We start from the raw sequence: 26,688 nt of genomic DNA, 5'->3' as shown, positions 1-26,688 counted from the left end.
TTTTTAAAATGGTATTTATTTAAAATAAATAGGGTATTAAGCTTTTCTATAGGGTGTAAAAATTCCTATTTTCTAATAGGTTGACTTCTGTAGTATCAATATAAAAGAGTTTATTATGGGTAACTACTCACAATTAGTGGAACTGGTTACCTATTTTAGAAGCTTGGTCAAACGGGGTAATTTGGTATTCGATATTTTGGAATTTGGTATTTGGTAAATACTGAATTACCGTACCGAAATCGAAAATTTTGGTATTTGGTATTCGATATTTTGGTATTCGGTTTAAGTTTTAAGAAAATATGGTATTAGGTATGGTATTTGGTATTTTTTAATGAAATACCGAAATACCGATACCGTATCGAAATATATATTATATCACACAATACACATGTTATTAATTATAACATAAATATAAAAACCAAAATTTTACTTTCCTTTATTCTCTAAGTTCATCAATTAACTCTAAACAAGTATAAGATATTTCTAATGATCGAATTTATTCCTTTATGTGCAGTTTTCTCTCTCTAGGTTGATATTTGCTAATTTTGGACAAAACTTTTGTAAACAAACGTTTTCTGTTTTGTACTTTTGAGTATTTTAATTAAGAATATTATAGTTTATGACTCTATGCACTTGTTAGTATTCAAACCGAATAAACCGAAGTTACCGAATTGAATAAACCAAAACCGAAAAGAGAAAAATCAAACTATACCGAATTTAATTACGTACGGTATTTGTATAGCATTTTAAGAAACCGAATACCGAAAATACCGAACTGAAATATCTAAATACCGTACCGTACCGACCAACGAACCCCTAGTTACGGCTAGAATTTGGAGTCAACTAATGAGCTTTATTCCTTCGGAAATTGATTTATCAATATCATTTATTGAAGTTACAATATATGTGCACTATCGACCTCTATGTATACAAAACAAGTTCGTTATCTATAAGTTAACAATAGTATGCAATAAAATTCATCTCCTTACAGTTTAATTAGGACTAGATTATAGAACCAGTTGATGAAGCTTATTCGTTCAAAATTACGTGTGTGAAATTAGAAGTAAATTTATTCTATTCTGAATTAAGATCAACAACAATCAGAGTGGCGCAGCGGAAGCGTGGTGGGCCCATAACCCACAGGTCCCAGGATCGAAACCTGGCTCTGATATAAAACAATAGCTTTCCCCAGCCCTTACTTTTTTTAAAATTTATTTTTGACTTTCACTTTTGGGCTCAACAAAATGGGCCTGTATGCCATGAATTTTGGGCCACAATATTTTTTAACCTTCCGATATACAACAGTAAATCTGGACCGTTCCCTTTTCTGTCGGTTCAACCAAGATAAACGCCCGATAATAAATACACATAACTTGAAGAGTCTCCGCTTTTTTACAAACAGGGTTTCAAAGAAGCAGCCACCAGTGTTACTAACGAATTTCGCCCTTCAGGTAATTATTTTTCTTTCTTTTATAAGTTAATTTTAATCTTTCTCTGTTTATCCATGGTTTTAAAGATTGTTAGGAGAAAAAGAAATTGTTTTTTAATTCATTTTGTGATGTGCCCTAAAATTGTTGTCTGAAAACGGCTTGTGGATTCGTATTAGTGAGAATTTGTGGTGGTTGTGCCTGAAATACTATTGGTTTTATTTGTATAGGTTAATTCTTTTTCTGTTGTTGTGAATTTTTGGTTAAATATTAGTTCTAGGTAGTATTGGCTCTTTCGTTTCACGGTGGACCCAATAAAAATCTGAAGTTTAGCCTTTAATACAAATTTTTTTATTTTGTTGTGGGGTTAGATTAGGTTGAAAGGGCTTTATGATTTCTTGCAGTTTTCTTAAACAGTTGACGAATTCTAGCAGTTATATTCTTCTTTTTGGCCCTTTGCCCTTAACATTGTTGATTATGGATTTTCATTGAGACTGGATTGGAAAAGGCTCATGATTTTCTAGCAATGTGAATTTGTGGTAGTTGGTTCTGATTACTGTGTGTGTTTTCTTGGTTGGTTTTTTGGATAGAGCTGAGTTTCAATTTGACATGCATGCTTTTCTCCATCCGCTGTATGTACCTATTGGAGGTGCAAGCTTTCGATGTAGGAAAAAAAGTTATAGTTTAGTCTTTTCTTTATACATATTGTTGAGCTGCTGATATCAGTTTCTGGGAAGGGGAAATTTGCTACAAGGAATATGTTAGGATCTTTTTATATGGAATGTTATGGTAGTATTACTCCCGGAAAGCTCATCTTATTGGCTGATAAAGAAGCATACTATGGCTTATCTTTTTGAGGGTAGGAGGAGGTATTACTTGGGCAAATTGGTTGAGAAAATTCAGTATTGTACCTAAAATCTAACTAGTTTTGTTAGCCTCTGCTTGACTTGTGCGAAGTTGTCTTAGTTGGATTATGTCAATTGAAAATGTCAGGTTGGACATAGTTGGTTTTTTCTTCTTTTTTCTTTGTGAAGAGCTTAAACAGATTTGTTTATGCATGATTTATCTCTGTGGATTGGACTTTACCCTTCCAAAAGCGTGTCAGTGAATTCAAGTCCTTCTTGGCAAAATAAGTTTGCCGTCACTTTTTGGGTTTACATTAGTTTTCCACATTATTTTAGAGAATGGCTCAATGTGCTAGTTTTGATTTCTTGTTTTTTTGGGGGGTTATTAGCCAGCAATAGTGCTGCTTTAGATTACCTTTTGGCATGCTTGACTTAGTCATTAATCTTCATTCTGTGTATGTTTTCAGTTTGAAAATCGTGCTGTAAAGATGCCTCGTTATGATGATCGATCGGGAAATAGCACTCGTCTCTATGTGGGCCACTTGTCTTCACGGACCCGTTCACGTGATCTGGAGCGTGTATTCAGTAAATATGGGAGGTAATTCTTTTTCCATAATCTTTGTGCATCATGCATTTCTTTGAATAGGTCACCACATTGTACATTGCTTTCTTACTGCTTTTAATGTTTGCCAGTTCTCATTGAGCAACTGAAATTGCAGAAATGCAGGGATAAATAATTATTACAACCATGTTATGTTGTTTGTTGACCTTCCTAGAAAACCTTGGGTAGTCTTTTCCTTGCGTTGTTGTCCAGTGGCGGACCTAGGATTTTGTGCAAGCGGGTTCAATCTTAGAAGTACATAACTTTAGTCGTAAATAGTAGTTGTCAAGTGGGTTCGAATAAAATATTTATACAAAATTTACGCAAATTTAATCGTAATTTATACATATACACATTATTATTTTTTGATGAAGCTGGTTCAGTTGAACCAGCTTGCCACCACGTGCGTCCGCCACGGTTGTTGTCTAATGGGCACTTTGTCTATCTAGCCTAAGTTCAACTCATTCCTACCCAAACTGTTTCTTCTTGAAGTTGCTCCATTTAAAATAGAATGGAAGAACAACTTTCCTTTTGTCCTTGAGATTTTTGGTTCCTTAGTGTTTTAGTTTGAGATCTCAAATCCATGTATAACCTTTGCTTGTTAAATTGGAAGAGGGTGCAGGCGGAGATATTTCTGCTCTCCTTTTCTCATTTTTTTCGTTTGTTTTTTTTCCTTCATTTTTTTCGTTGGTCTGTTCTATTTGGACCAATTTATATGATATGCTAGATGATAGTTTCCTGCTCTTTGTTTCCCTGTATTTGTATGTCATAAAGCTCTAGTTCTGATCTTGTTCTGATCTTGGACAATAACTCATAGTTCTCTGTGGGAACTCCTTAGAATTGCACAACTGGTTTAAGCACACTAGCAGGGAGTCAGTGGAGGTTTACATTTTTAAGTCTCCCATCTCTGTGTTGGAATTTCCTTCCAAGCATATGTATTACTCGGGTATCTTATCAATTATTATATATAAAGGAAAATGTGTTCCAGATGCTTGTGAGTTTAACTTGAATGATCTTGTTGACGGTTTATAGGCATTTGCCTGGCCCGAAGGTCAATCTTGAGAGGGTGGCCTTGGTGGAATTGATGGAAAGTCTTGCCGGGTTTTAGGAGACTTCGGTGATTCTTTCTGTAATGGCCTTGGTGGAGTCTTGCCCGGTTTAGGAGACTTTGGTGGTTCTTTCTATAATGTCTTTGCGTATTTTTATGGAATTCCAACAATCTCAAACTGGTGTTTAGTTCGTCTTGAGGGGCAAGTGTTCATGCACTTCCTGTGCTTAAGTAAGTAATGATGGCCTTACTGTTTCTGGCAACCATTTCCGCAGAGTACGTGATGTGGACATGAAGCACGACTATGCCTTCGTAGTATGTATCCTCTCTTTGATTTCCCTCTCTATCTAATGGTGTTATTGTTTTCGTTACTTTCTGCGTTTGACCCCTTAACCATCCCTGCCCCCCAAAAAAACTTTTGTTTGCCACACGTGTTTCGAACAGGAATTTAGTGATCCTCGAGATGCTGATGATGCAAGATACTATTTAGATGGGCGGGACATTGATGGCCGCCGCATAATTGTGGAATTTGCTAAGGGAGTAAGTATTCTGTACTTGTATTTCCTGGAATTCTCCTCCCTGTCAATTTTGCTGTTTCTGATAAAACCCCCTGCTCCCCCGCTCGTCTGTCTTTTTGTACTGTCCTATATTGTCTTCTATTTACTCCACCTTAAGTTGATTGATTTGTAGATGCTGAACTTCTTATTGCTATCTGTCCCCCCCCCCCCCCCCCCCCCCCCAACCACCCCCACACACACCACGGAAAAATAAAAAACATATAATGCCCGAGAAAAGGGAAGAGAGGCCTTTCTTGTTTCAACACACCATCAGATTTCTTTCCTGGTTTAACAAAAGTGCGCTAAGTGTAGTTCATTGCCGCCTGAACCTTATTTTAATAAAGTTGTTGAACTCCGTCTCTGATGAATTCTTCGAGCAATTAGTTTTGGTGAAGTAACATCCATGACTCACCTGTGATCTGTCAGTTCAGACTTCTGATAATGGTTTTTCCTCTAGGTGCCACGTGGACCTGGTGGTTCGCGTGAGTATCTTGGCAAAGGACCTGCTCCTGGGTCAGGCCGCTGCTTCAACTGTGGCCTTGAAGGTCACTGGGCTCGAGATTGCAAAGCTGGGGATTGGAAGAATAAATGTTATCGGTGTGGAGAAAGAGGCCATATAGAAAAAAAATGCCCAAATAGTCCTAAAAAACTCAGGTACTTGAACTCCTGGGAAGCATTGCTTCTCTATTTTCATCCCTCCTAATATTTTTTCCTTTCTGTTTCTTGACTTTGTTATGTTCATTGAAGTCGACGGGATCGGAGCTACTCACGGTCGCCTGTCAGGTCAAGGTCACGTTCACGTTCTCCTCGTCGTCGAAGTTACAGCAGAAGTCGAAGCTATAGGTGAGTATTTTCTTGTTGTTTTACTGTACTTTGCAAACCTTAACTGGTGTTTGCCCATGGCCTCACTTGCAAAGGTTCAGTTTTTGCATGTTGAGGTTTGGCCATCAGTATTAGCAAATATTGAACTTCATCCTCTTTGTTTTCTTCTTTCAGTCCGTCAAGATCTCCTGCTCCAAGGAGAGGGAAAGTTGACATAGAGAAGAGGTCAAGAAGCTACAGTAGGAGCCCTGAGCCAAGGAAGGCTAGTCCAAGTCCTAGTCTGAGTCCTCCACCGAAGACAAGGAAGAACAGCCCAACACCCGAAGAGGGAAGCCCTATGGAAGCAACGAGGACGACGACCAGAGAAGAAGGTAGCTATAGCCAAAGCCCCAGAGAGAGAAGTGCAAGTCCTTTAAGTCCTAGACGAGGGGATAGCCCTGCACCTGAAAGGGATGAGGACAGCCCTGCTGAAGCTAACGGTGGAAGTCGCAGCCCGAGTCCCAAGTACCAGAGGAACCGTGCAGATGATGACGAGGATGAAGGTGAGAATAATAACCACCGGTCTGGCAGAGAGAGTGAGTCGCCTTGAGCTGTGTTTAGGGATTCGTAACGAAGCATCTTCTTGTTGAAGTTACTGTATGCAAGCAACTTGGTTGATCTTTCTGAATGGATTTTGTCCAGGCTGGACCTTGTGAAGCCCGACTGAGATATACTTGGAAAGAATTTGACTCTATCCATATTTGGTATTGTTAGTACAATAGTTGGTATTTGATGATTTCCTGTCTCATATGTTATGCAGCTGTTACTGATGCTGTTACTTTTCATAAAAATAATGACTTCCTTAACTGCACCATTTGATTGAAAGAGTTTGTCCTTTAATTAGTTATTAGAAATTATGCATATAGTACCCCTTCCGTGCAGCTTATTAATATGTTTAGAATTCGATGTCAACGTTTACATTTTACATGATAATGTGCTTAAGTGTAAATATACACTACAGAGTGGAGTAGTGATGAAATTAATCGTTTTGATACTCCTATAGTCCTCTTTCAATTTGTCGTTCTTTTTGAAAACAGTGGAACGGAATTGAAAGTATTAAATAAGAGATTCAACGTTATAAAACCCGTGCACGGTCAAGTTGGAAAAATCAGTTTATTTCGAGAATTTTTTTTAAAAAGTATTTTTGGCGAGAAGCATGTGTTTGGCTAATTATTTTGAAAAGTACTTCTAAGCAACAATTTAGTGTTTCGCCAAGCTTTTAAAAAGTGCTTCTAAGTATATTTTTCTCAAAAGTGCTTCTCAAAAGAAGTTAATACTTTTTCATGCTTCTCTTCAAAAGTATCTTTTTAGAATTTTTACCTCCTATAGCAAAGGTTAACACCTTATTTATTTAAATAAATACCATTTAAATAAATTATATTCTATAGATACCTTTTATGGTTTATAGCAAAATTTCTAATTTTGGTTATATCCTACACTTAAGCCACATAATACGCTACTCCCTCCGGTCCAAAATAAGTGACTTTTTGGATGTTTTCACACAGATTAAGAAATCTACCTTTTAGCATTAATTAGCAATGAAATTGACCATATTAACATTTACTATCTCACATAAACACTCCTGACACATATTCCAACACTATTTACTCCAAGGACAATGTAGGAAAAAAGTAATTAATATTATAAATAGAATTGTATTTATGGTGAATGTTTATATTTAGAGAGATTCTAGGGTTCATTGCTTGGTGGCTAAGTCACCCTCTCCCTATAAACAGAGGGTTCTATTCTATTGTAATTCATCCCAAATTAATAAGAATTCTCTCCCTCTACTTTTCTCTGTAATACTCTTCTTCTTCTTTTATTATTTCATAACACGTTATCAGTACGAGACTCTAACCAATTGAGTAGAAGCTTTGGGATTGAGCATAATGATTGTCAATTGTTCCATGAACTTCCTTCATGACTAAATTCTGGATTTAAGGTATCTTACTTTATTTTTCTCTTTTAAATTCTTGAAATTCTATAATTTGATTTTATATACAAGCAAAGACAACAAAGTTTGATTATAACTCTAATGGAGTTTGTAAGAAATTATAACCACCTGAAGTGGTAAAATTTCTATGCCTCGCCATGATCAAATTCATGTATGATTGTGGGCAAAGAATTGAAAATCCGTCCCAGTGAATTTGCTCCATTCTCATTCCCTTAAGAGAATGTGATAGCAGTCTGTGATAAGTTTGAAAGAAGACAAAATTATTACTATGAATGTATCAATGGATATGGACGTGGCAATAGACGAAATTATAATCGTCATTATTTGTGGTAATGAGAACAATAAGAATTCTCTCCCTATACTTTTCTCTGTAATACTCTGTGAAAAATATTTGTCATCGATTTGACATGAGATTTTGTAAAGCACATATAGATGATTATGGTCCATTCATGATGTGAATGTGACAACATCTGATTTATGAATACATATTCATTCTTCAAAGAATATCAACGTGCTAGTGGTAGTGAATATACCACACTCACCTCTAGAAGGAGGTTTGAGAGGAAATAAGAAAATAACGCTATTATTATGGCATAAATGGTCATTGGTCACGTACTTATTGTACGCCAAAATATTTTGGCATTGTGATTATTAAAAGACAACGTTAATGCAAGAAACAGATCTTGCATATAATTCTGACCATGACTATAATGGTATAACTTTCTCTTTAAAAGAGATATTCACCATATGGGTGTTGATGAATATGTGGTACTACAAAATTAATTGAGAACTCTGCAAGAGCCAATTATATTATTTTGGAGAAACACAATTAATTACCAATAAGGTATTGTGTTGTAGCAAGTCTCAAAGAAACTTATTGAGTTTCTAAAGTATTCGCGAAAGCGGTTGGTCATATTGAGACTATAAATAAAGGAAAAATTTAATATCTTCTATTACTACAACTTGTAGCGGGGTAATATGTATGTGAAAAGCTACCCGCTTTATTCTCCAGTTTGTACTACACAAACAAAAGAATGCCGGTTGGTCATACTGAAACTATAAATAAAGGAAAGATTTAATATCTTCTATTACTACAACTTGTAGCAAGGTAATATGTATGTGAAAAGCTACCCGCTTTATTCTCCAGTTTGTACTACACAAACAAAAGAATGCCACAATAAAGAGAAGTTTATTGATATAAAAATCCATATCATAATAAACTTGGAGTTTATTGATAATTGCACACGTCATGGTGTAAATCTGAAGTTTATCAATATTGATAATTTATTCAGTTGGCATAATTGGTTTACCCATATCAATTTAAGTATGATGTGCAAAAATAAAAGAGAATTCACATAGGTAAATATTAAAGAACTAGAAAGTTCTTTACGAATTCTCTTATGTTGCCTGTTCTCATTAATAAATATACCAACTAAAATTGGGATTGAATCCCATGAATGCTGAAAATATCAAAGGTGAATATGGGCCCATTCATCAGCCATGTATACCACATAAGATGCATCTATGAGATGGTTACATGTGCGATTATTAATAACCCGCAACATGGTGTTTTGCGAGATAACGTGCTCAATAATTTAATTTCGAGCATAATTTCCAGATTTCCTATTCAAGATACTTTATCTTGATAAGTTGGCTTACATCACAGTTGGTTTAGCAAAATGATTTATTGAGTGCCTTCACTTAATAGCTAAACTATTGCTTATGAGAACAAAGTTATCTATATCAGTTTGATATAGGTTATATACGAAAGTATATTACATTCTCCCCTCACAAGTGTTTTCAGGTTCAGGAACCAAATAATTCCATCTCATTATTATTGATGTGCGGTGTATATTTTGATTAACACCATAACGCACAAAGATGGGTTCTCAAAGTTGAGGAAACAAGTTAGTTTTTCTAACATGAGGGGGAGACAAGATACAACAGTTGAGAAAAAGTTACATGGAATGAATTATCATTTATACATCTATATCCCCGAATAAATAATATGAACTTGAAGTTCATAAAGGATAATTCATTTGCAATATATTGCAAAGCATGCCAGACGCATTTGCTGACCTAAAGAAAGTAACTATATTCTCATTGCAAATGCTCCTATTAAGTCCTAGAAGGACAAAGTCTATGGTACACTTAAAGCGTATAGCAAATCGGTTTCAAATAAACTTTTGATAAAGAAGATGAGCAAATGATCAAAATGATCATAATAAAGGAGGCAAGTGATCTAGAAGATCACATGACATAACACTTTATAAAATCTCAAGAGAGATTCAGGTACCTGAAAATATGAATGAAGAGATCTCTATGTCATATCTTTATGAAAATAAAGCTGGAACCGATATAAAATGTTCGTCGACGACATCAATATTAGCGCTAAGTATAGATGAGGATCTTAAGTCTGTCGAATATAGACACAAAAATATTGGCCAAATGAAAGAGACACAATTCGAATAGAATTTGTTTCATACGAAAGACATATAGTTTTGGACCTTCAGTTCAAACACTTGAAAGTATGAAGCCAATGATATGTGCAATTAGTTTTCGATATCTTATTTGTCTAGCATGACATGAAAACTTGATATGCATCTAATTAAAGTCTATTATATGACTTATATGACAATCCTTGAAGGATTTAAATTGCTTAAATCATATAGAATTCATGGTCATCCTCAGTTCAATTTGTGCACAAATGTATCTTGCTATAACTATAAGCATGATAATATGATAGCAAGAGATTTCACCTCTATATGAAGATATTGAACTGACGATTCCAACAAGATCATATGAAGACAATTCATCTCTATCAAGAATAATGATTTCAAGGTGCAATATATTCATTCAAGTTAATATGCCTGATTTGTTCATCAAATCTCTACCAAAGATCTTTTGAAGATGATGCACAATATTGGAATGCAAATGCTTAAGGATGTGAAGTGATGCTCTCATGAGGGGGAGTTAATACGCGTTGTACTCTTTTTCCCGTACAAGATTTTATCCCACTGGGTTTTCCTTGCAAGGTTTTTAACGAGGCAACCGAAAGGCGTATTATTAGATATGTGTACTCTTTTTCCTTCTCTAGAATTTTTTTCCCACTGGGTTTTATTTTAGTTAAGGTTTTAACGAGGCACATTATCTGTTGAATAGACATTCAAGGGGGAGTGTTATAAATAGAATTGTATTTATGGTGAATGTTTATATTTAGAGAGATTCTAGGGTTCATTGCTTGGTGGCCAAGTCACCCTCTCCCTATAAATAGAGGGTTCTATTCTATTGTAATTCATCCCAAATCAATAAGAATTCTCTCCCTCTACTTTTCTCTGTAATACTCTTCTTCTTCTTTTATTATTTCATAACAATTAATTCATTCTTGAAATCTGGAAAAATTACTTATTTTGGACCACAAGAAAAAGGCCAAAAAATCACTTATTTTGGGCCGGAGGGAGTATGTTTTATTTTTTCTCTTTCCATTCTCTGATTTTTCTCTCATAGTTACCGTTTTTCATACAACTTCTCAATACACGTTCAAAACCACGCTCCAAACCAGAGAAACCTCCTCACCCACACCGTTGCTTCCTCCTTCCCCCAATCTCGGCGTAAACCCTAATCTCCTCTAGATTTTACTCATTTGTTTCTATAGTTAGTGTGGTAAGTAATTAATTTTTTTTGATTTTCGCTATTTTTGCTTATTCTCAACATCTCTACTCACCAAATTTTCTCTAATCAATAGTATCCAAGCGTATTCTCACAATGTTTGAGAATACACCCAGCAAGTTGATTACTAGAGGTATTCCCACTAAAATTCTCAATTTCGATGGGCCCTCTTTCTCCTTGCAAATCACTCAAGGGGAATTGGATGCAGGTATAGCGAAAAATATGGCATTAGAGAAGAGAACAAAATCTCGACATGACAATTTCAAAGAAACCCAAGTCGAGAAATCATTGAAGGAAACAAGACTTCCCATTGCGGAAAAGAGGAAAAAACATATTTCTGAAGCTTCATCTGTCAAGGGGAAGGAGGTTGAAGCAAGTAAAAGCTCAGATACACTTGAAGAAAAGGTAATTTCTGATGTATTCATCTGTATTAATGATGTATTCATCTGTATTTATATGTATACAACGGTTGAGTTCTCTGTTCAAAAAGGATATTCATTGTATTTTTGTACTTATAGAAATCAATGATACAGATATGTATATGTATTCTGATGTATTCTTATAGTTGTATTTATAAGGATTTTCAAAGTTCCCGTCATTGTTTTATTCTAATTGCAATGTCTTTATTTGTTGTATGCGTATGTATTATATTAGTACATATATTTCTATCACTGATATCTTAATCCAGTTTATTTTTGCAGACTGTATTTAGTTGTATTCATATGTATTCATGTCAGTTGTACTATAAAATATGTGTTGTATTCAGTTGTATTTATATGTATTTATTCTTGTTAAATGTAGGGAATTAAGCTGTTTGTGAAAAAACAACCTATATTTGCACCGCATATCAGTGTATATACTAACACTGACATAGTCTCCGAGCTAAAAGAAAATCTTACTCCAGAGCAGTACAACCAACTGGGTAATACTTGTTTTGGAAATTTCCTTCAAATGAAGCGTTGTGAAGTCCAACATCAACTCTTCAGATGCTTCATGGCTCTCCAGTTAGAAGGAACTCCTGACAATGTATTTGCTATACACGTCAATGGTACTTCATTATCTTTCTCAATAAGGGAGTTTGCGCTTGTGACTGGCCTCAAATGTGTTGGTAACCCTGCTGATTTTGAGTTCAATGAAAAGGTTCCTAACCGGATTATTGAGACTTACTTTGGAGGTGCCAATCTTGTCAAAAAGAAAGATTTGATGGAATGCTTTGCTGACAAGAATTGGGGTCACGACAACGATGGGGATGCCTTAAAGATAGCTGTGTTGTATTTAATACACACTTTCATTTTTTCATCCGAGAAGAACAGCACAACCATCCCAAGGCTACATTTTGACTTGGTCGAGAGTGGGCGCTATTCTGAATATCCATGGGGCATAAAAGCATTTGAAAGCCTGACAAAATCTATTAGCAAGAAGATGGATGCTCAGAAGAAGTACTACAGGATAGCTGGGATGCCTCTAGCTATGCAAGTGTGGTTTTATGAGTGTTGTTCAAATGTTGATCCCAAAAATGCACTCCGAGTTGATAACGTGGTCCCAGAATACTCAATTGGAGATCCACCGGAAATCAGCCAAACTTTGCTTATCTGATGAACGGCATGTTCAATGACAAGGGAAAAATGGTAATTTACAATTTATATCCTGACTAGTTTACGATTTACTAATCATTAATGCTGCATACATTTGCATACAGTTATTGCTGCATACAGCTGCATACAGTTGAATACAGTTGTTGCTGCCTTCATTAGTATTGCTGCATATTTCATTAACTAAACCTTGAATACAGTTGTTGTTGCCTTCATTAATACAGTTGAATACAGTTGCATATAATTTACTAATCATTACTGCTGCCTTCATTTGAATACACATTACATTTTGATTCCAGATTTGCATACATCCATTGTAGTAAGACTTTGATTGTATTTCGTTTTTCAGATTGTTTACAAGGACATCCATCCAACCGATATAGAGCTTGCCGTTATTCAGATTCCTCCAGTAGGCGTTGCTGTTGAGAACAATCCTACTCCTACTCATTCAGACAAGTCGGCAGAGGATTCGGATGACTTTTCTCCTACACCTGATCTCCAGTGTAAGAAGAAACATGCTGCAAGTGTTGGTCCATCTTCATCACCGCCCCATAAAAAGCGCAAGGAACAGATTATTCATCCCTCAAATACAGAGAATCAATCCAAGATTCCTCCAGTTGGTGTATCTGAAATTGCACAAAATGTTTTGCATCACAATCAGCTGGCAGATTCCAAAAATGATGAAGTATCTTCTTTGAGGAAAGACCTAAATTCATTCAAAGAATACGTGAGTTTTTTATCCACACATTAAACATTACAATTTAGTGTTTAACATTCGTATGTGTACAAATGCACTTTTCTAATTATTTCTGTCTTGCTAAGGTGGTGGGCGTGTTCAAGTCTCTGAGATCATTGATCAATGATAACTTTAAGATGCTTGCTGACCATCTTCAACACAATCAGCAAAAAGAAAGCTTACACCAGAGAAAGGAAACCACAGGGAGACATGATGATGGTATTGAAATGCCATATGATGCCAACTTGCAAGATATTGCAAAAGGTCACAGACAGACTGATACAGTTGTCGGCGATAATGTTGAGGTTTAACATTTTTTAACCTCTTTAGTATATGTTTATATATCCTGTTTGCCCTTATTCGGATTAATCATATATAAATAATTTTGTAACATTGTGAAATACAAGTATATACAGAATAATTCAATATTTTTAATTATCTTATTCCTATATGCATTTGTGTTTTCTTGACTTTATTTCTACATAATTATTGTGCTCTTCGCATGTTGTATCTACATGTATTCATATATATTACAACATGATACTTGTATTCATTTAAGCTTCCTCTATATAGTAATGTTATAACTTCTAGTTAGATGCATTTACATTCTGCCCAAAATATACAATGTATTTATATGTATTCAGATGTATTCTTAAGGGGATTCATTGAACATACTTCTAGCATGTATTCAAATGTATTCTTAAGATATGTATTCAGATGTATTCATTGAACATACTTCTAACATTGATGCATACGTCTAACAGAATGCAGTGGTTAATGCTCTTTGTGTGGAGTCAAGAGTGGAGGGGAATACTACATCAGAGGTGCCGTGCAACATACCACCTATAGGCCAAGAGGGTGTATCTACATATTATCATGTATCTCAATTGTGATACACAACAGTGTAAAAAAAGTTGAATCAACCCCAGTACCATCTCATAGGAATCGGCGACCAAGTAGATGGTATTCTTCGCCTTACGAGTCTAACTTCGACTCCGCAGGTTAGTATTTTATAAACTAATTATCTATTTTCCCATGGTTTTTATAATTAAAACTCTCTATACATGAATTCAATGAACAACAGGTACCTCAGTAAAATTGACCCCCATTTTTGAAAAAAGACACCCATTTGAGGATGATTCAATAACGGGGCCGTATCCTACATTAATCATTCAGGAATACGACAAATGGGTTCGTGATGGTCTTCTTGCTATACATGAGCAGAAGTGAGTTTTTTCCCAGTATGTCTATTACGTATTTATATTTTTAAAAATGGAAATAACATTTTTTTATATCATACTTGTAGAAGTAATTTGGAAGACCATTACAAGAAGAACAAGTCAACACTTCATATACCATTGGATTTTGGAGTTGATCAAGTCAATTCAAAAAATTGGTTTTACCTTCTATCGTTTGACGGTAAACTATGGGATGACAATGTAAGTTTTACCCCTTCCAACTCCAATATAATTCATTTCTTTAGTATTGATTTATCTAATTGTATAATTCGCAAATTGAGCTCTAACCCAAATTTGTCTTACATTACTTTGATGTATTCAATTGTACTCAAATGTAACTAATACATCTGCTGTATTTAATTGTATTCAGATGTATTTTAACATTACTTAGTAGTTGAATATAAAATATGTTTTTAACTGAATCTGTATGATGTATTTAATGGCATCATTATTGTTAAAATAACTGCTGTATTTTATTGTATTCAGATGTATTTTCAAAGTTATCAGTAGTTGTAACTAACAGATGTATTTCAGTACTATGTTTTTAATTGACTCATTAGTTTTGAAATAACAACATGTATTTAAATGTATTTAGATGTATTTTAACATTACTCTGTAGTTGTAAATATCAGATGTATTTAACTGAATCTCTATGATGTATTTAATGGCCTCTTTATTCTTGAATATCTGTTGTATTAAAGTGTATTCAGATGTATTTTACTGTATTCAGATGTATTATTCTTGAATCTGTGTGATGTATTTAACTGAGTTTTCACTTATCATATTCAGTTTCTTTTTCTTAGTTTGATTAGTTGGACTAATGCTATGTAATTAGATTTGTGTATAGCATATTGACGTCATATTCTACTATCTAGGAAAGAAGGGAAAGTACAACCAAACAAGCAACTTCAAGCATACAACTGTTGATTGTATATTCAAGACAAGACTCGCTGAAATCTTCGACAGGTATGCTGATACAGATAGTAATGCAAATGTAGCCAAAGAAGAGGATGTGGTATGTGAGTACATAAGGGACTACAGATTGCTAGCTAATGTACCTTGGCATACTGTTGACAATGTCTTGATACCGGTCAACTTGAAGGACAAACTACACTGGATATTGGCTGTTGTCTCATTCAAGGAGAGATGTATCAAAGTGTATGACTCGTACAGATCTGCAGGTCATGATGCCTATGTAGCTTCTGAGATAGATAAGCTAGCTAAGCTTGTACCTCTGTATCTATCAATCAGTGGCTTTTACAGAGATAGTCAAGGCATAGATTGGTCTACTTACTCAGCATACACTGACAAGTCACATACTGATCCCTTTGAAGTTGTTTTCATATCAAATCTGCCTCAACAGAAAGCTGGGAGCATGTATGTATTCAATCATCATTCATGTATCATTTTAAAAATCTAATTGTATGAATTATTTTTAATTGTTTCAATCAACATTTTCAGGGATTGTGGAGTGCATGTTGCGCATACGCAAAGTTTCTGAGCACTCTTGGTGAGATTCCACAAACAACATTTGATTCCAATCTACTCCGTCAAAGATATGGTGCTCTCCTCTGGGAATATGCTATGCGGAAGATAGATTTGCTGATGCCATAAGCGAGAATGAAGCACCCTCAAAGATTGCTAGGCAAATCACGGAGTCAGATTCAAAGTTGCAGATGATGTTAGAGTAGCTTTAGGAGAATGTAGTTTTGGAAGGTTGTTTTAGGTGAACACTGTTTTTTGAATAGTTTTTTGGTGAATATGATATTCAGTTAGAAAAAACCATGTTTTAATCACTTTATCAATAGTGTTCATATATGACAATTGCAATTTTTCAATCTATGTTTCATTATTTTGTTCATAAGTATTCATGCTTAATCTTCAGTTTGTATTCATATGTATCTTACAGGATATATTCATACGTATTTAACAGGGAATATAAATATGTATTAATATTAAGTCACTTGGCTTATATATCAAAGTCAGAAACCGTATGCTTCAGGTTTATACGTATGTACTCAACTTGATGTATTTATTTTACTTACTTAGGTTATATGTATTTATTAAAATTGTTATATTATAGCTGAGTATATAGTTGTATTCCGATGTATTTAGACTAGTTATGTATATACAACTCAGGCACTGTCTATAATAAATTGTCTAAGTATATGTGGACAAAGTTGTATTCGAATGTATTCAACACAATACTGCAACTAAATGTATCCAGAATCTATTCACGAAAGGCATTTCAAAATTTATTACTTGACAATGTCATCAGAAGTAATGACAAATCGTTGGAGCACTAATACATGTCAAAGTGTTAACTAAATCCTACATGGAGCATTTCTACACGTTCGCTTGTTATGTCCTCCTTGCCCACATATGCTACATGAATGTTGATTTTTCGGCTGCAACAATTCACTGAAAGGTTTATCACGCTTCTTCTTTGGCCTTCTAGGAGGTCTTTTTCATTTGGGTGGTAATACAACCTCCTCTGCAACATGTGCTGGTATATTCCAGTCATTTCTGTCTGGTAGCGGGTACACAGGCACATCGTATGTCATTACAACAGAATTTGATTTGTAATAGTTAGAGCAATATTCTTCTGGCATTAGAAACTTGCTCTTCAATACAGCCCAAGCATGTGGGCATGGTAATTCATCAACTTGGAACCTCCCACAAACGCATTTTCTCTCTAACAGGCAGACGGTGTAATGCCTCCCTCCATTGTTAACCGTATGTAAGTATTCAATCGATGGTACCACCTACATTTAAACATAGACCTATAAGTTTTGAGCACATATAAATAAATTTCTTTATGTATAATGCTGAATTATTCAGTTACATACAACTGGAATGTTGGAATATAGAAGAATACATCATATATGTAGACCGACAGACTATAAACTATAATTACGTCTTAGCTTATGAATACAATGACATACATCAAAAATCTGCTTAACTTTAGGCAGCTAAAAAAAACAAAAACATTATAAGGCTACTGCATGACAATACAACTGAATACGTCTATCTAAAAAATTCTGTATAAGTTATTTCAGAAAATAATTAAGCTATCTAATACAATGACATTAAAATAAAACTTACAGTCATGCGTGTAAACATTGCCTCATTCAAAGTCAACATCTCCTAGTATTTTTTTTCCCAAGCATTGTGTATGTCCCTGTAGCTTCTTTGCGGTTACTACAATTCCAACGTCCAAACATCTTCCTAGCTTCTTCGAGGAAGTCGTATATTGGCAATTCCCTAGCTGACACTAGTGCGGCATTGATTGACTCAACAATATTTGACGTCATGGTCCATCCCCTGTTAACAGGTGCATACAACCTAGCCCACTTTTCGTATCTAGCTAACTCCAAGTATTCTTTCACCCTAATATCTACCTTCTCCACCTTCTCCATCAGACTGTCAAATTCACCTTGTGTGTATGCTTTTGCCATCGAGAAGTATATCTCGCTCAACTTTGCATGGCTCTTTTTGAATTTCTTATATACGTTGTTCCATAGATGCCATATACAGGCAAAATGTGGTACATCTGGATACACTCTCGATACAGATTTGATGATACTCTCATTTCTATCTGAAACGATGCACATGTTTTCCCTGTCACCGTATGCTATCTTGAATTGCTCAAAGAACCACGTCCAAGCAGCATCGTTCTCTGAATCAATAACACCATATGCTAGTGGCAATATATGACCTGTAAAGACAATTGAATACATATTTTTAAAACACGTATTTCAATCTTTAAAATATTAACAGAATTTATTATAATTCACGTACTCACCTGCACCATCCAACGTGCTTGCCGAAACGAATGTCCCGATGTAGTAAGATTTTAGGTGACTTCCATCCACAACCACAATGGGTCTACAATGATCAAACCCCTTTATAAAGGCATACAAAGATATATACACATACATGAATTCATTTTTGGGCGATTCTACCATTCTGATGTGGGAACCTGGATATGTCATATCCATTGTATATAAGTATCCTGGTAATTTTTTGTATGAATCAGCCGGTTCACCTCTCAAAAAATTCATTGCCTTTTCTTTAGCCCGCCACGCCAACATGTAGCTAACATCTATACCTAAATCTGATTTCACATCATCAATAATATCCTTTGGGGTGTATTTTCTCTTATGATTAGTAAGCTTAGGCCTAATCATACCACCTATAAGGCTGCTACTTGCCTGTCGCTGCTCATACACCTTGTCCTTCAGCGGACATGTATGGTTATCAATGAACTCTCTCACTTTGAATAGTTCTGATTTGTTAATGCTTGAAGCCTTAAACCTCCATTCACAATCTTCTGACATACATAATAATGCATAGCTACAAAGAATTTATCATTATACATATGATTATCATAAATGTTTACTAAAAATGCACTCATATACACATGAATACAATCTGACATGAATACATTCTGACATCTATATATATAAATTATTATACAACTGAATTCAATTATAGTTATATGCATTTAAATACAATGAATACAACTGTATACAATTATAGTTATATGCGTACACTTAAAAAAACAGTCAACAAAATAGGAAAATAACTAGAGACACTGTAATGTAATTATACCAGTAAAATACATATGAATACATGTATTTAAAGACCATAAACAAACAGATGTTAAACACATCAGTGAAGATCAAGTGAAAATGCACAAATACGTATAAATACATCAACGTTTAACTTACAACTCCAACAAATAATACAAAATACAAAAAATAATAATTTAAATACACGCAAACCTGACAGCATTAGACCTATCAACCCGGAATTGAAACCTTTGAGATATAACATAATTCTCCATCACCTCTTTCAATGTAGCCTTATCCTTATATACTTGTCCAACCATAACCTCCCTTTGATTAGTTTTTGAAATTATCAAATCCTTGTCCAGTTCAAACACCCCCATTGCTTCTCCTGAATTGACAAAATCTAGAGCAAGCGTATCATCTGTACCGGAATCATACCTTTGAAGTGATTCATCTATTTGCACAGTATCGCCTTGAATTAAACTACCACCGGATACAAGTTCTTTTTCAATCGTTGTTATGCACAAACGATACATCCCGAATTCTCTGTTCTCTTTTTTCAACTCTACATACACCCTGTAACCCATGTCATTGTGTATTTCCATTGGCGTGCTATTCCCTTCTACTTTGTATTGAATTTTAATGGACTTTGTGCTCAAATCTATGCCCGGTTGATTAGAAGTTGACGCAACCAAATCATTATACGACGCATACTCCTTTATCAGTATTCCCTCAATTGAAAAATCTTCGTAATTGCTCTCATCGTTCCACTTGCCAGAATGACGCAACAACACTGTTAAGCTTGCCATATGTATAATGGAATTATACCGTATTTTGTATACTATTGTATCAATCGCACTTTTGCTTGATTGAAATGAGAACTGGGTACAGAGAAAAGGGAGAACTCAAATTCCAGATGTTGCTCTTGTTTTCGCTATTTTTCTTGTTGAATCGTGAATGGAGGAATACAGATTAATGGGTAATAGTTTTTGTTAGTTGAGTTAAATTAGGAGAATATCAGGTGAATTGATTTCCTTTACGTTTTAAACAAGTTCAACCTTCTAGGTTTTACGCGAAATACGTTACTGTATTCACGATAAGGCCGCGTGAATACAGTCGAATACATATCAAGCTTAGCTGGAATTCCCCTTTTCATGCCTATTTTTGCTATTGTATTAATGAATACAATAGCTTAAATACATCAAATACATCTCATAACCACATAAAATGTATCTATAATACGTAATATAGCAAAAGGTATCTATAAATGTCTAATTACACCTAAAAGATAGTACTTTATGAAAAATTCTCAAAAAATCCTCCTAAAAATTTGGTCAAATACTTTAACTTTGAAAAAAAAATACTTTTTTTTGAAAAGAAATACTTTTCAACTTTGGAAAAGCTCGGTCAGACAAGCTACAAGTCAATTCGCCGCAGAAGTAAAATGGAATAACAATTCCTTTGGTGATTTTGCTAGTGCCATACAATACTCGTAGTAAAACCTACACTATGCGCCAAAGAGGAGAACATAAAATGAGGAAATAATTTGCTATGACCAGTTACAATCTAATTGAAAGAAAATAATTTTACTAATATTTCCTGTGTTTATTTACCGATTTCATCTCCCCAACAAAATAACTTTGAATATTTGCACACAAGATTCTCTATTGTTCAATAGTATGTTCAAAATAACAAAAACCTGAAAAGTATGCCGGATAGACTTTTTTATGACTACTGTTTAAAATTTGAACCCGTTAAGAAAAGTCTTGAAAAGATAGCCTCCGACAAGAATTTTGAAGCACACCAGTCAGAATTTTGAAGAACTAGGAAAAAGGTTACAATGCTGAAAAATTCTAGTGATCTGTCATGATTTATGGTAAAAAAATTTGGTGATCACCAAATGTTTTCAGCATTGTGGCCGAAAAATGTGGTGATCGTCAAGATTTCGCTACAAATCCCGACAATTATCATATCTTGCTGAAATTTTAGCGAGCGTGCTTTAAAATCTAAAGCCATACTATTTTTCTATAACTTTTGTTACCAGGGTCAAAAAATTAACAATAGCACAAAAAGTATCTTGGTTTTGTCGTTCTCCCTTAAAAAACAGACCAATCACCAATTTCCTTGCAATCGAAATCCACCACAAATATATTGGGCCAATATTTCCAACATTCCAAGGCGATGAGTGGGCAAAATTTCACCGTATAGCCAGTTTTCGAACTCGTCAATCAAAAATAGCCAACGTTTACCAAGTCAATGAAAAATAGCTACCGTTTTGCTGCAACAGAGACCGGTCCAGCATAATATACTGGAGTTCGGTGCACCTGTGTATGAACCCCAGCATATTATGCTGGACCGGTATACTTTGCTGGCTCCAGTATAATATACTGGAGACTGGAGCACCGGTGCTCCAAACTCCAGTATATTATACTGGACAATTATACTTGCTGGAACTCCAGTATATTATGCTGGAGTTCTAGTGTACTTATGCTGGAACTCCATCATATTATGCTGGAGTTCCAGCATACTTATCCTGGAACTCCAGTATAATATGCTGGAGTTCAAGCATACTTATGCTGGAACTCCAGCACAATATACTGGAGTATTTTCCGGGTTTTGAACAGTGTCTTCGCTCAGATTTATCTTTACATAAAAAGCTAAATTCGATTACTTGAAATTGGCTATTTTTTTGAACGGACCAGTTGTAAATCTGGCTATTTTTAAAAAATCTCCCCATCAAGATATTGTTGTAGAAAAATTGAGCAATATGTAGCCATTTTAAAGGGCTGCTATTTATAAATTAGCCAGTGTATCCTGAATTTTAATTTTTCAATTCAATTTTTCAGGAGAAAAATGTCATGATGTTACGATTTTTAGTTTAAAATTTCAGGAAAATGCGTATTGGCTAATCTCTAAATAGCATCTCCGAAAATAACTATCTGTGCACTTGCCCCATGATTGCTTAAGAAATTTTATGATAAATTTTTTATGGGACTGTCTATCAATATTTGTACAAAATTGTAAATTGTTAAATTTTTCATATTCACAAAAACAAAAAAATATGAAAAAAAAGCATATTAATTTAAACGCTCCCATTTAATCTATATTTGTTTATTCAAAAAAAAAAAATTAATTGGTAGTTAGTGAAATCAAACTTTGAATAAAAGTGTTCCTCCTTCGCTTTTCTTCTTCTTAGTTGATGTATGTTCCGAAGTTTTTGCACAAATAATATTTCAAATTTAAGCAAAACTTCCGTCTGAAGTGGCTAGACTTGTAATAATTTATGAACTTAGGCCATAGTTTAAATAGGGGTCCCAAAATCGGCTATTTATGCACTTCCCCGATTTTATGTGGCGCCAACGGCCCAGTCAATCCATAAGAATTCCAATGCCTCATTCACTAGCTGCGGGGGCTCTGCCGCGTTTCGCCACCGTTCTCTCGGCGGCGAAGCAGCCACGACTCAGACCAAACCCTAAACCCCAGAATGTTAAGCAAAAGATAACCACTACCAATCCCAGCGTACCACCGGCCACCGTCAAGAAAACAACGTCAGGCTTTAACAGTAGGAATAAAGAACCAACGTGGCAGTGCGTGCAGTATTGTGGTGCATGCTGTAAACTTGATAAAGGCCCCAACTTTCCTTCCCCTGAAGAAATTTTTGATGACCCTTCTGATATTGAGGTTTTTTCTCTCATTATTTTGAGTTTAAATTATGTGGGTTTTATGTTGTCGTAATTTGTATAGTATTTGTTTGAATATATTGACAAAATGACAACTCCTTAAACTTGTTAGTATATTTTATTTAAACACTCGAACTAAGGACTGTTCCATTTGAGCATCTGAACAAATGATAAAGTGTTCCTATTAGACACTTGTTGGGGAGATTTTGAGAAAAATGGCTCTTGGTTTTTTTCTTTTAACGAAGCGAGTCTTTTGTCTAATGGAGGGAGATTTTATTTAGTTAATTGTGTTCTTTTTCAACTGAGCTGTCTTGTTTTTTTTTTGTTATAGCAAAGGCTTATATCCGATGTGTATAATTAAAGAAAGTAGCATATTTTTAGTGGTTAAACATATCCACGTAATGGGTGCTTGAGAACACGCACCAAAGCTTTTCCAATGTTTGAGCTGGAAGTGTCTAATAGAAAACTTTATCAATGATGGTTTATATTACATTTTTCGTATTTTATATGGTATTTGTATGGACATGGATGTCATGAATATGATGGTTTATACTGCATTTTTCATTTTTTATATGGTATTTGTGTGGACATGGATCTTTTTATGTCAATTCGATTTATGTGTAATATTTGTGGTAGTAGTAGAGAAAAAGTGATAAGATATGATTGAATTTAGTAAGACAGAAACATAACAGTTGATTTTAAGAGTTGAATGGTTAAATGAATTTGAGTTCATAAAAGCTGTTATATTTACATAGAATAACGTTATCAGTAGATTTGTTTAAAATATTTTGGAATGTCCAAAATTGAAAGATTGTTATTATTAGTACGTTCGTGTCAATATTTTGGGCCATCCAAAATGAAAAGACTATTATATGAAGCTTTATATGTGGATTTTACTTCTCAGTTATTCAACAGCATGGTGGGATCTGACGGATGGTGCATACATTTGGAGAAGAGCACAAGAAAATGCTCCATTTATGCAGGTGAAACCTTCTTTTCCAAATGGAATTTGGAGATTTCAGTATTTGTGTCTAACGATTTAGTTTTTCCTTTTTCATATGAGTGGATTTCTTAGAATCATTTGTTTTTCTCTTTGCTTTAGATCGTCCATATTTTTGTCGGGTGGAACCAGCCATCTTTGAGACACTGTATGGGATTGAAGAGAAAAAGTTCAACAAAGAAGCTTGCAGGTAATCCATTGATGTTGCTCATTTACTCGTTGCCTATAGACTTTGTGAAAGTCTTGAGTCTTGACCACTAAATTTCTGTCTGATACTAGAGTTTTGATTATAAACATGTCGTGATTGCAGTTCTTGCGTAGACACAATTAAAGCGATATATGGATCAAGCTCAAAAGAGTTGGAGAATTACAATGCTGCAGTATGGAGTTCAACTTAGCTCTGCATTCCGTTTCCTACGGTTGCTTCTATTTTCCTTTGGTGCACTAGGTTTTATTTCAAGGTGCTCAAGTGACCAGGTGTTCTTTTTACTGTCTTCACGGATACCAAATTTTCGGTATAATTCTCTTTCCTCTTTTTGGATGTGCGTGACAGCGGTATTTCATCAGGTAAAAAATAGAATCTGATCACTTTGCTCTTTAATTTCTTCCTAATTGGTTTTCTTCGGTTTATAAATGGTATTATACACAACTGTATGTGTGCTCATTAATGCATTCATTGAGCACACACTTTGAGTGTCAGGCATTAGTTCATTGCTCCAATTCAGACGATCATTCACTGAACTATGTCTCACTTAATTGTTGTTATGCCACGAGTTCTTCAAAATCTTTTATTTACAGTGAAACCTCCGTAATTTTGTCCTTGCCTGTTACCAGTAGGATGCACATGTGATAGATATGAAATTTGATTTTTCAAGTATTGGCTTTTGAAATTTGTGTTGCTATATGTGTCCTTAGAAATGATAGAAAGAAAGATAGAATCAGTGCATCAACTATGAAGAACAGAGATTCAAGCGACAATTGTAACCATCTACAAACTATTAGTACTTCATATAGAAATGGTACCTTTGTTACCATCAATACACTATTAGTACTTTATAAATAAAAGGAACATTAGTAACTATTCCTTCTTTACTTGGTCAATGTTTCAATCTCATCCATCATTTTCTTGATTTATATTTTCATCGATACTGTACTTTATAAAACAAGACTCAATAAAACCTTTAACTGAAAACTAAACAGAAAATTTCACTTTAAATCACCTCAAACTACATTTTGCTGCACTCGCGCCTTTAAATGTTCTCTTTCTTCTGTAATCTATTCATATTATTCTGAACTACGGCATAAGCACTACAGTTTGAGTTTCTTAGAGTGTAAACCAGATAATATATCGTTCCCTCCATGCAACCTGTTTTTTCTTTTCTAATACTTAGTTCCTAATTAAGAAAATAAGTAAGATACCAGAATAGGAAATAAGTTGGTGAAAAATGTTCTTGCTATTATTTCATTGGAATGAGTGATACATTCAAACAAGGTTACTAAGAGAGAAATATATCGTCCAAATGAATAAGTTATGGGGCAACTTCCTTGATTGTTAGATTTGATATCCATGTTCATTTGATTCTGTTTACTGTTGTCTAGATAGGTCCTTAGATTTCAACTAGCTTATTGATATACTCAAGTTAGGAACATTTTTATTCTCTGCTATAATCACTTCTGCAAAATCAAGATTTGTCTGATGTTGCGACAATATGATTCAAATAGTTGTAGAACATTTAGGACATTCAAATATTTAAATGCCACCAAAATTGATAATTTGCTAGTATCTCTAGTATCTCAAGCTACTGGTATTGACATGAGAAATTGTAGGATCTTAAATCAGTTTTATATTCTATGAGTTTCAGGTGAATCATTTTGGTGGTTTTTCCTTTCGATCAGTGGTTGCAGCCCATTGCAGTGGCTAGGCAGATCGATGAATCAGTTATAGTTGTCAGATAATATAATGTTCTTTCCTGAACAGTTCTATGCTTGCAGAATGAACTGGTGCGCTGCAATTGAATCTGGAATACTCGAAATCTGATGTAAAGCACAAATCAAAGACTTGGAGACTTTTCGGTAGAAGATATAATATGCAACTTATTAGTAAGTGAGATAAATATAGACTGTAGATGTTGGTGAGTTAGCACGGGATCTTCTCTATAGAATTGTAGAATATAAGGATACAGTAGCGTCTACGAGTAGACACCTATGTTTGTAATGTCAGATTTCATTGTATGGCCAATTTTCACCAGATTTTTTGTTGTAACATATTATAATTTTATTCATCTTTGTGTCCTTAAGTTCGTTAGCAGGCTAAATGTTTTGTGGTCACTGTCTTACCTATATGTAGCTGCTCTTCGCACTACTTTAAAGTTCTGTACTGTCGTAACTTGTCTATCTACCTTCATAAGAAGGTAGGGGTAAGGACTGTTTTCACGCTACCCTCCCCGGACCCATTTGTGGGATTTCACTGGTTTTTTTTTTGTTGTTGTTGTTGTTGTACTGTCGTAACTATGTTCATGCAGCTTGTCAAGGCAACTTACAAATACAATAAGGAACTCATGATTATCTCCATACTTCTGCTGCTGGGATTTTTCGATTCTCAATAATGTCTTTCAAAGACAGTCAATGATACTTTGGAATTTGACCTTCTGTCATCCAGATCCTACTACATACAGAGGTTTTCAGGTGACTTCTACTTCTCAGCTGGAATGTCATCAGATACTTGTGGAACAGGTTTCAACAAAGGAAACTATACTGGAAACTCATCCACCCGGAAGAGCGGATACACAAATAAAGAATCTGTATTGGCATGAAATAGATAAATCCAATTAGCTTGAGTGTGAAAGATTACCTTTTGACTTGATAGAAAAGAACCCTAATATAATTGTTAAATGCATGATACTCAA

At 34.8% G+C, this 26,688-nt stretch overlaps 4 protein-coding genes and 1 non-coding gene across 6 annotated transcripts; 3 read left to right on the top strand and 2 right to left on the bottom strand.

Moving 5' to 3' along the window:
- Positions 1-1,099: 1,099 nt before the first annotated feature.
- TRNAM-CAU lies at positions 1,100-1,171 on the top strand. The gene has a single exon. It is a non-coding gene; the product is annotated as a tRNA-Met (tRNA).
- A 175-nt stretch (positions 1,172-1,346) lies between these two features.
- Positions 1,347-6,202, top strand: LOC109212002 (serine/arginine-rich splicing factor RS2Z33-like). 2 transcript variants are annotated; one of them, XM_019375605.1, is made up of 7 exons: positions 1,347-1,451; positions 2,740-2,870; positions 4,197-4,236; positions 4,366-4,461; positions 4,936-5,132; positions 5,226-5,321; positions 5,475-6,202. In XM_019375605.1, the coding sequence occupies exons 2-7, from the start codon at positions 2,761-2,763 to the stop codon at positions 5,887-5,889; spliced, it is 954 nt and encodes a 317-aa protein (XP_019231150.1). In that variant the 5' UTR covers positions 1,347-1,451; positions 2,740-2,760; the 3' UTR covers positions 5,890-6,202. The 2 variants fall into 2 exon arrangements, with proteins under 2 accessions (XP_019231150.1, XP_019231152.1); XM_019375607.1 differs by having other exon boundaries at positions 1,395-1,451; positions 3,906-4,236.
- Positions 6,203-16,996: 10,794 nt separating this feature from the next.
- On the bottom strand, positions 16,997-17,639 carry LOC109212001. The gene is made up of 2 exons (XM_019375604.1): positions 17,634-17,639; positions 16,997-17,293 (listed from the first exon to the last, which is right to left on the bottom strand). The coding sequence occupies exons 1-2, from the start codon at positions 17,637-17,639 to the stop codon at positions 16,997-16,999; spliced, it is 303 nt and encodes a 100-aa protein (XP_019231149.1).
- A 26-nt stretch (positions 17,640-17,665) lies between these two features.
- Positions 17,666-19,911, bottom strand: LOC109212000. Its single transcript, XM_019375603.1, has 3 exons — positions 19,316-19,911; positions 18,334-18,884; positions 17,666-18,246 (listed from the first exon to the last, which is right to left on the bottom strand). Exons 1-3 carry the CDS (start codon positions 19,909-19,911, stop codon positions 17,666-17,668), a joined length of 1,728 nt encoding a protein of 575 aa, XP_019231148.1.
- Positions 19,912-22,469: 2,558 nt separating this feature from the next.
- Positions 22,470-26,082, top strand: LOC109212004. The gene is made up of 5 exons (XM_019375614.1): positions 22,470-22,783; positions 23,687-23,765; positions 23,885-23,972; positions 24,093-24,349; positions 25,645-26,082. Exons 1-4 carry the CDS (start codon positions 22,490-22,492, stop codon positions 24,178-24,180), a joined length of 549 nt encoding a protein of 182 aa, XP_019231159.1. The 5' UTR covers positions 22,470-22,489; the 3' UTR covers positions 24,181-24,349; positions 25,645-26,082.
- Positions 26,083-26,688: the final 606 nt, after the last annotated feature.

The sequence above is a fragment of the Nicotiana attenuata genome, unplaced genomic scaffold (genome assembly GCF_001879085.1).
Source record: "Nicotiana attenuata strain UT unplaced genomic scaffold, NIATTr2, whole genome shotgun sequence".
Lineage (NCBI taxonomy): Eukaryota > Viridiplantae > Streptophyta > Magnoliopsida > Solanales > Solanaceae > Nicotiana > Nicotiana attenuata.
This window is presented reverse-complemented; position numbering and strand designations above follow the sequence as displayed.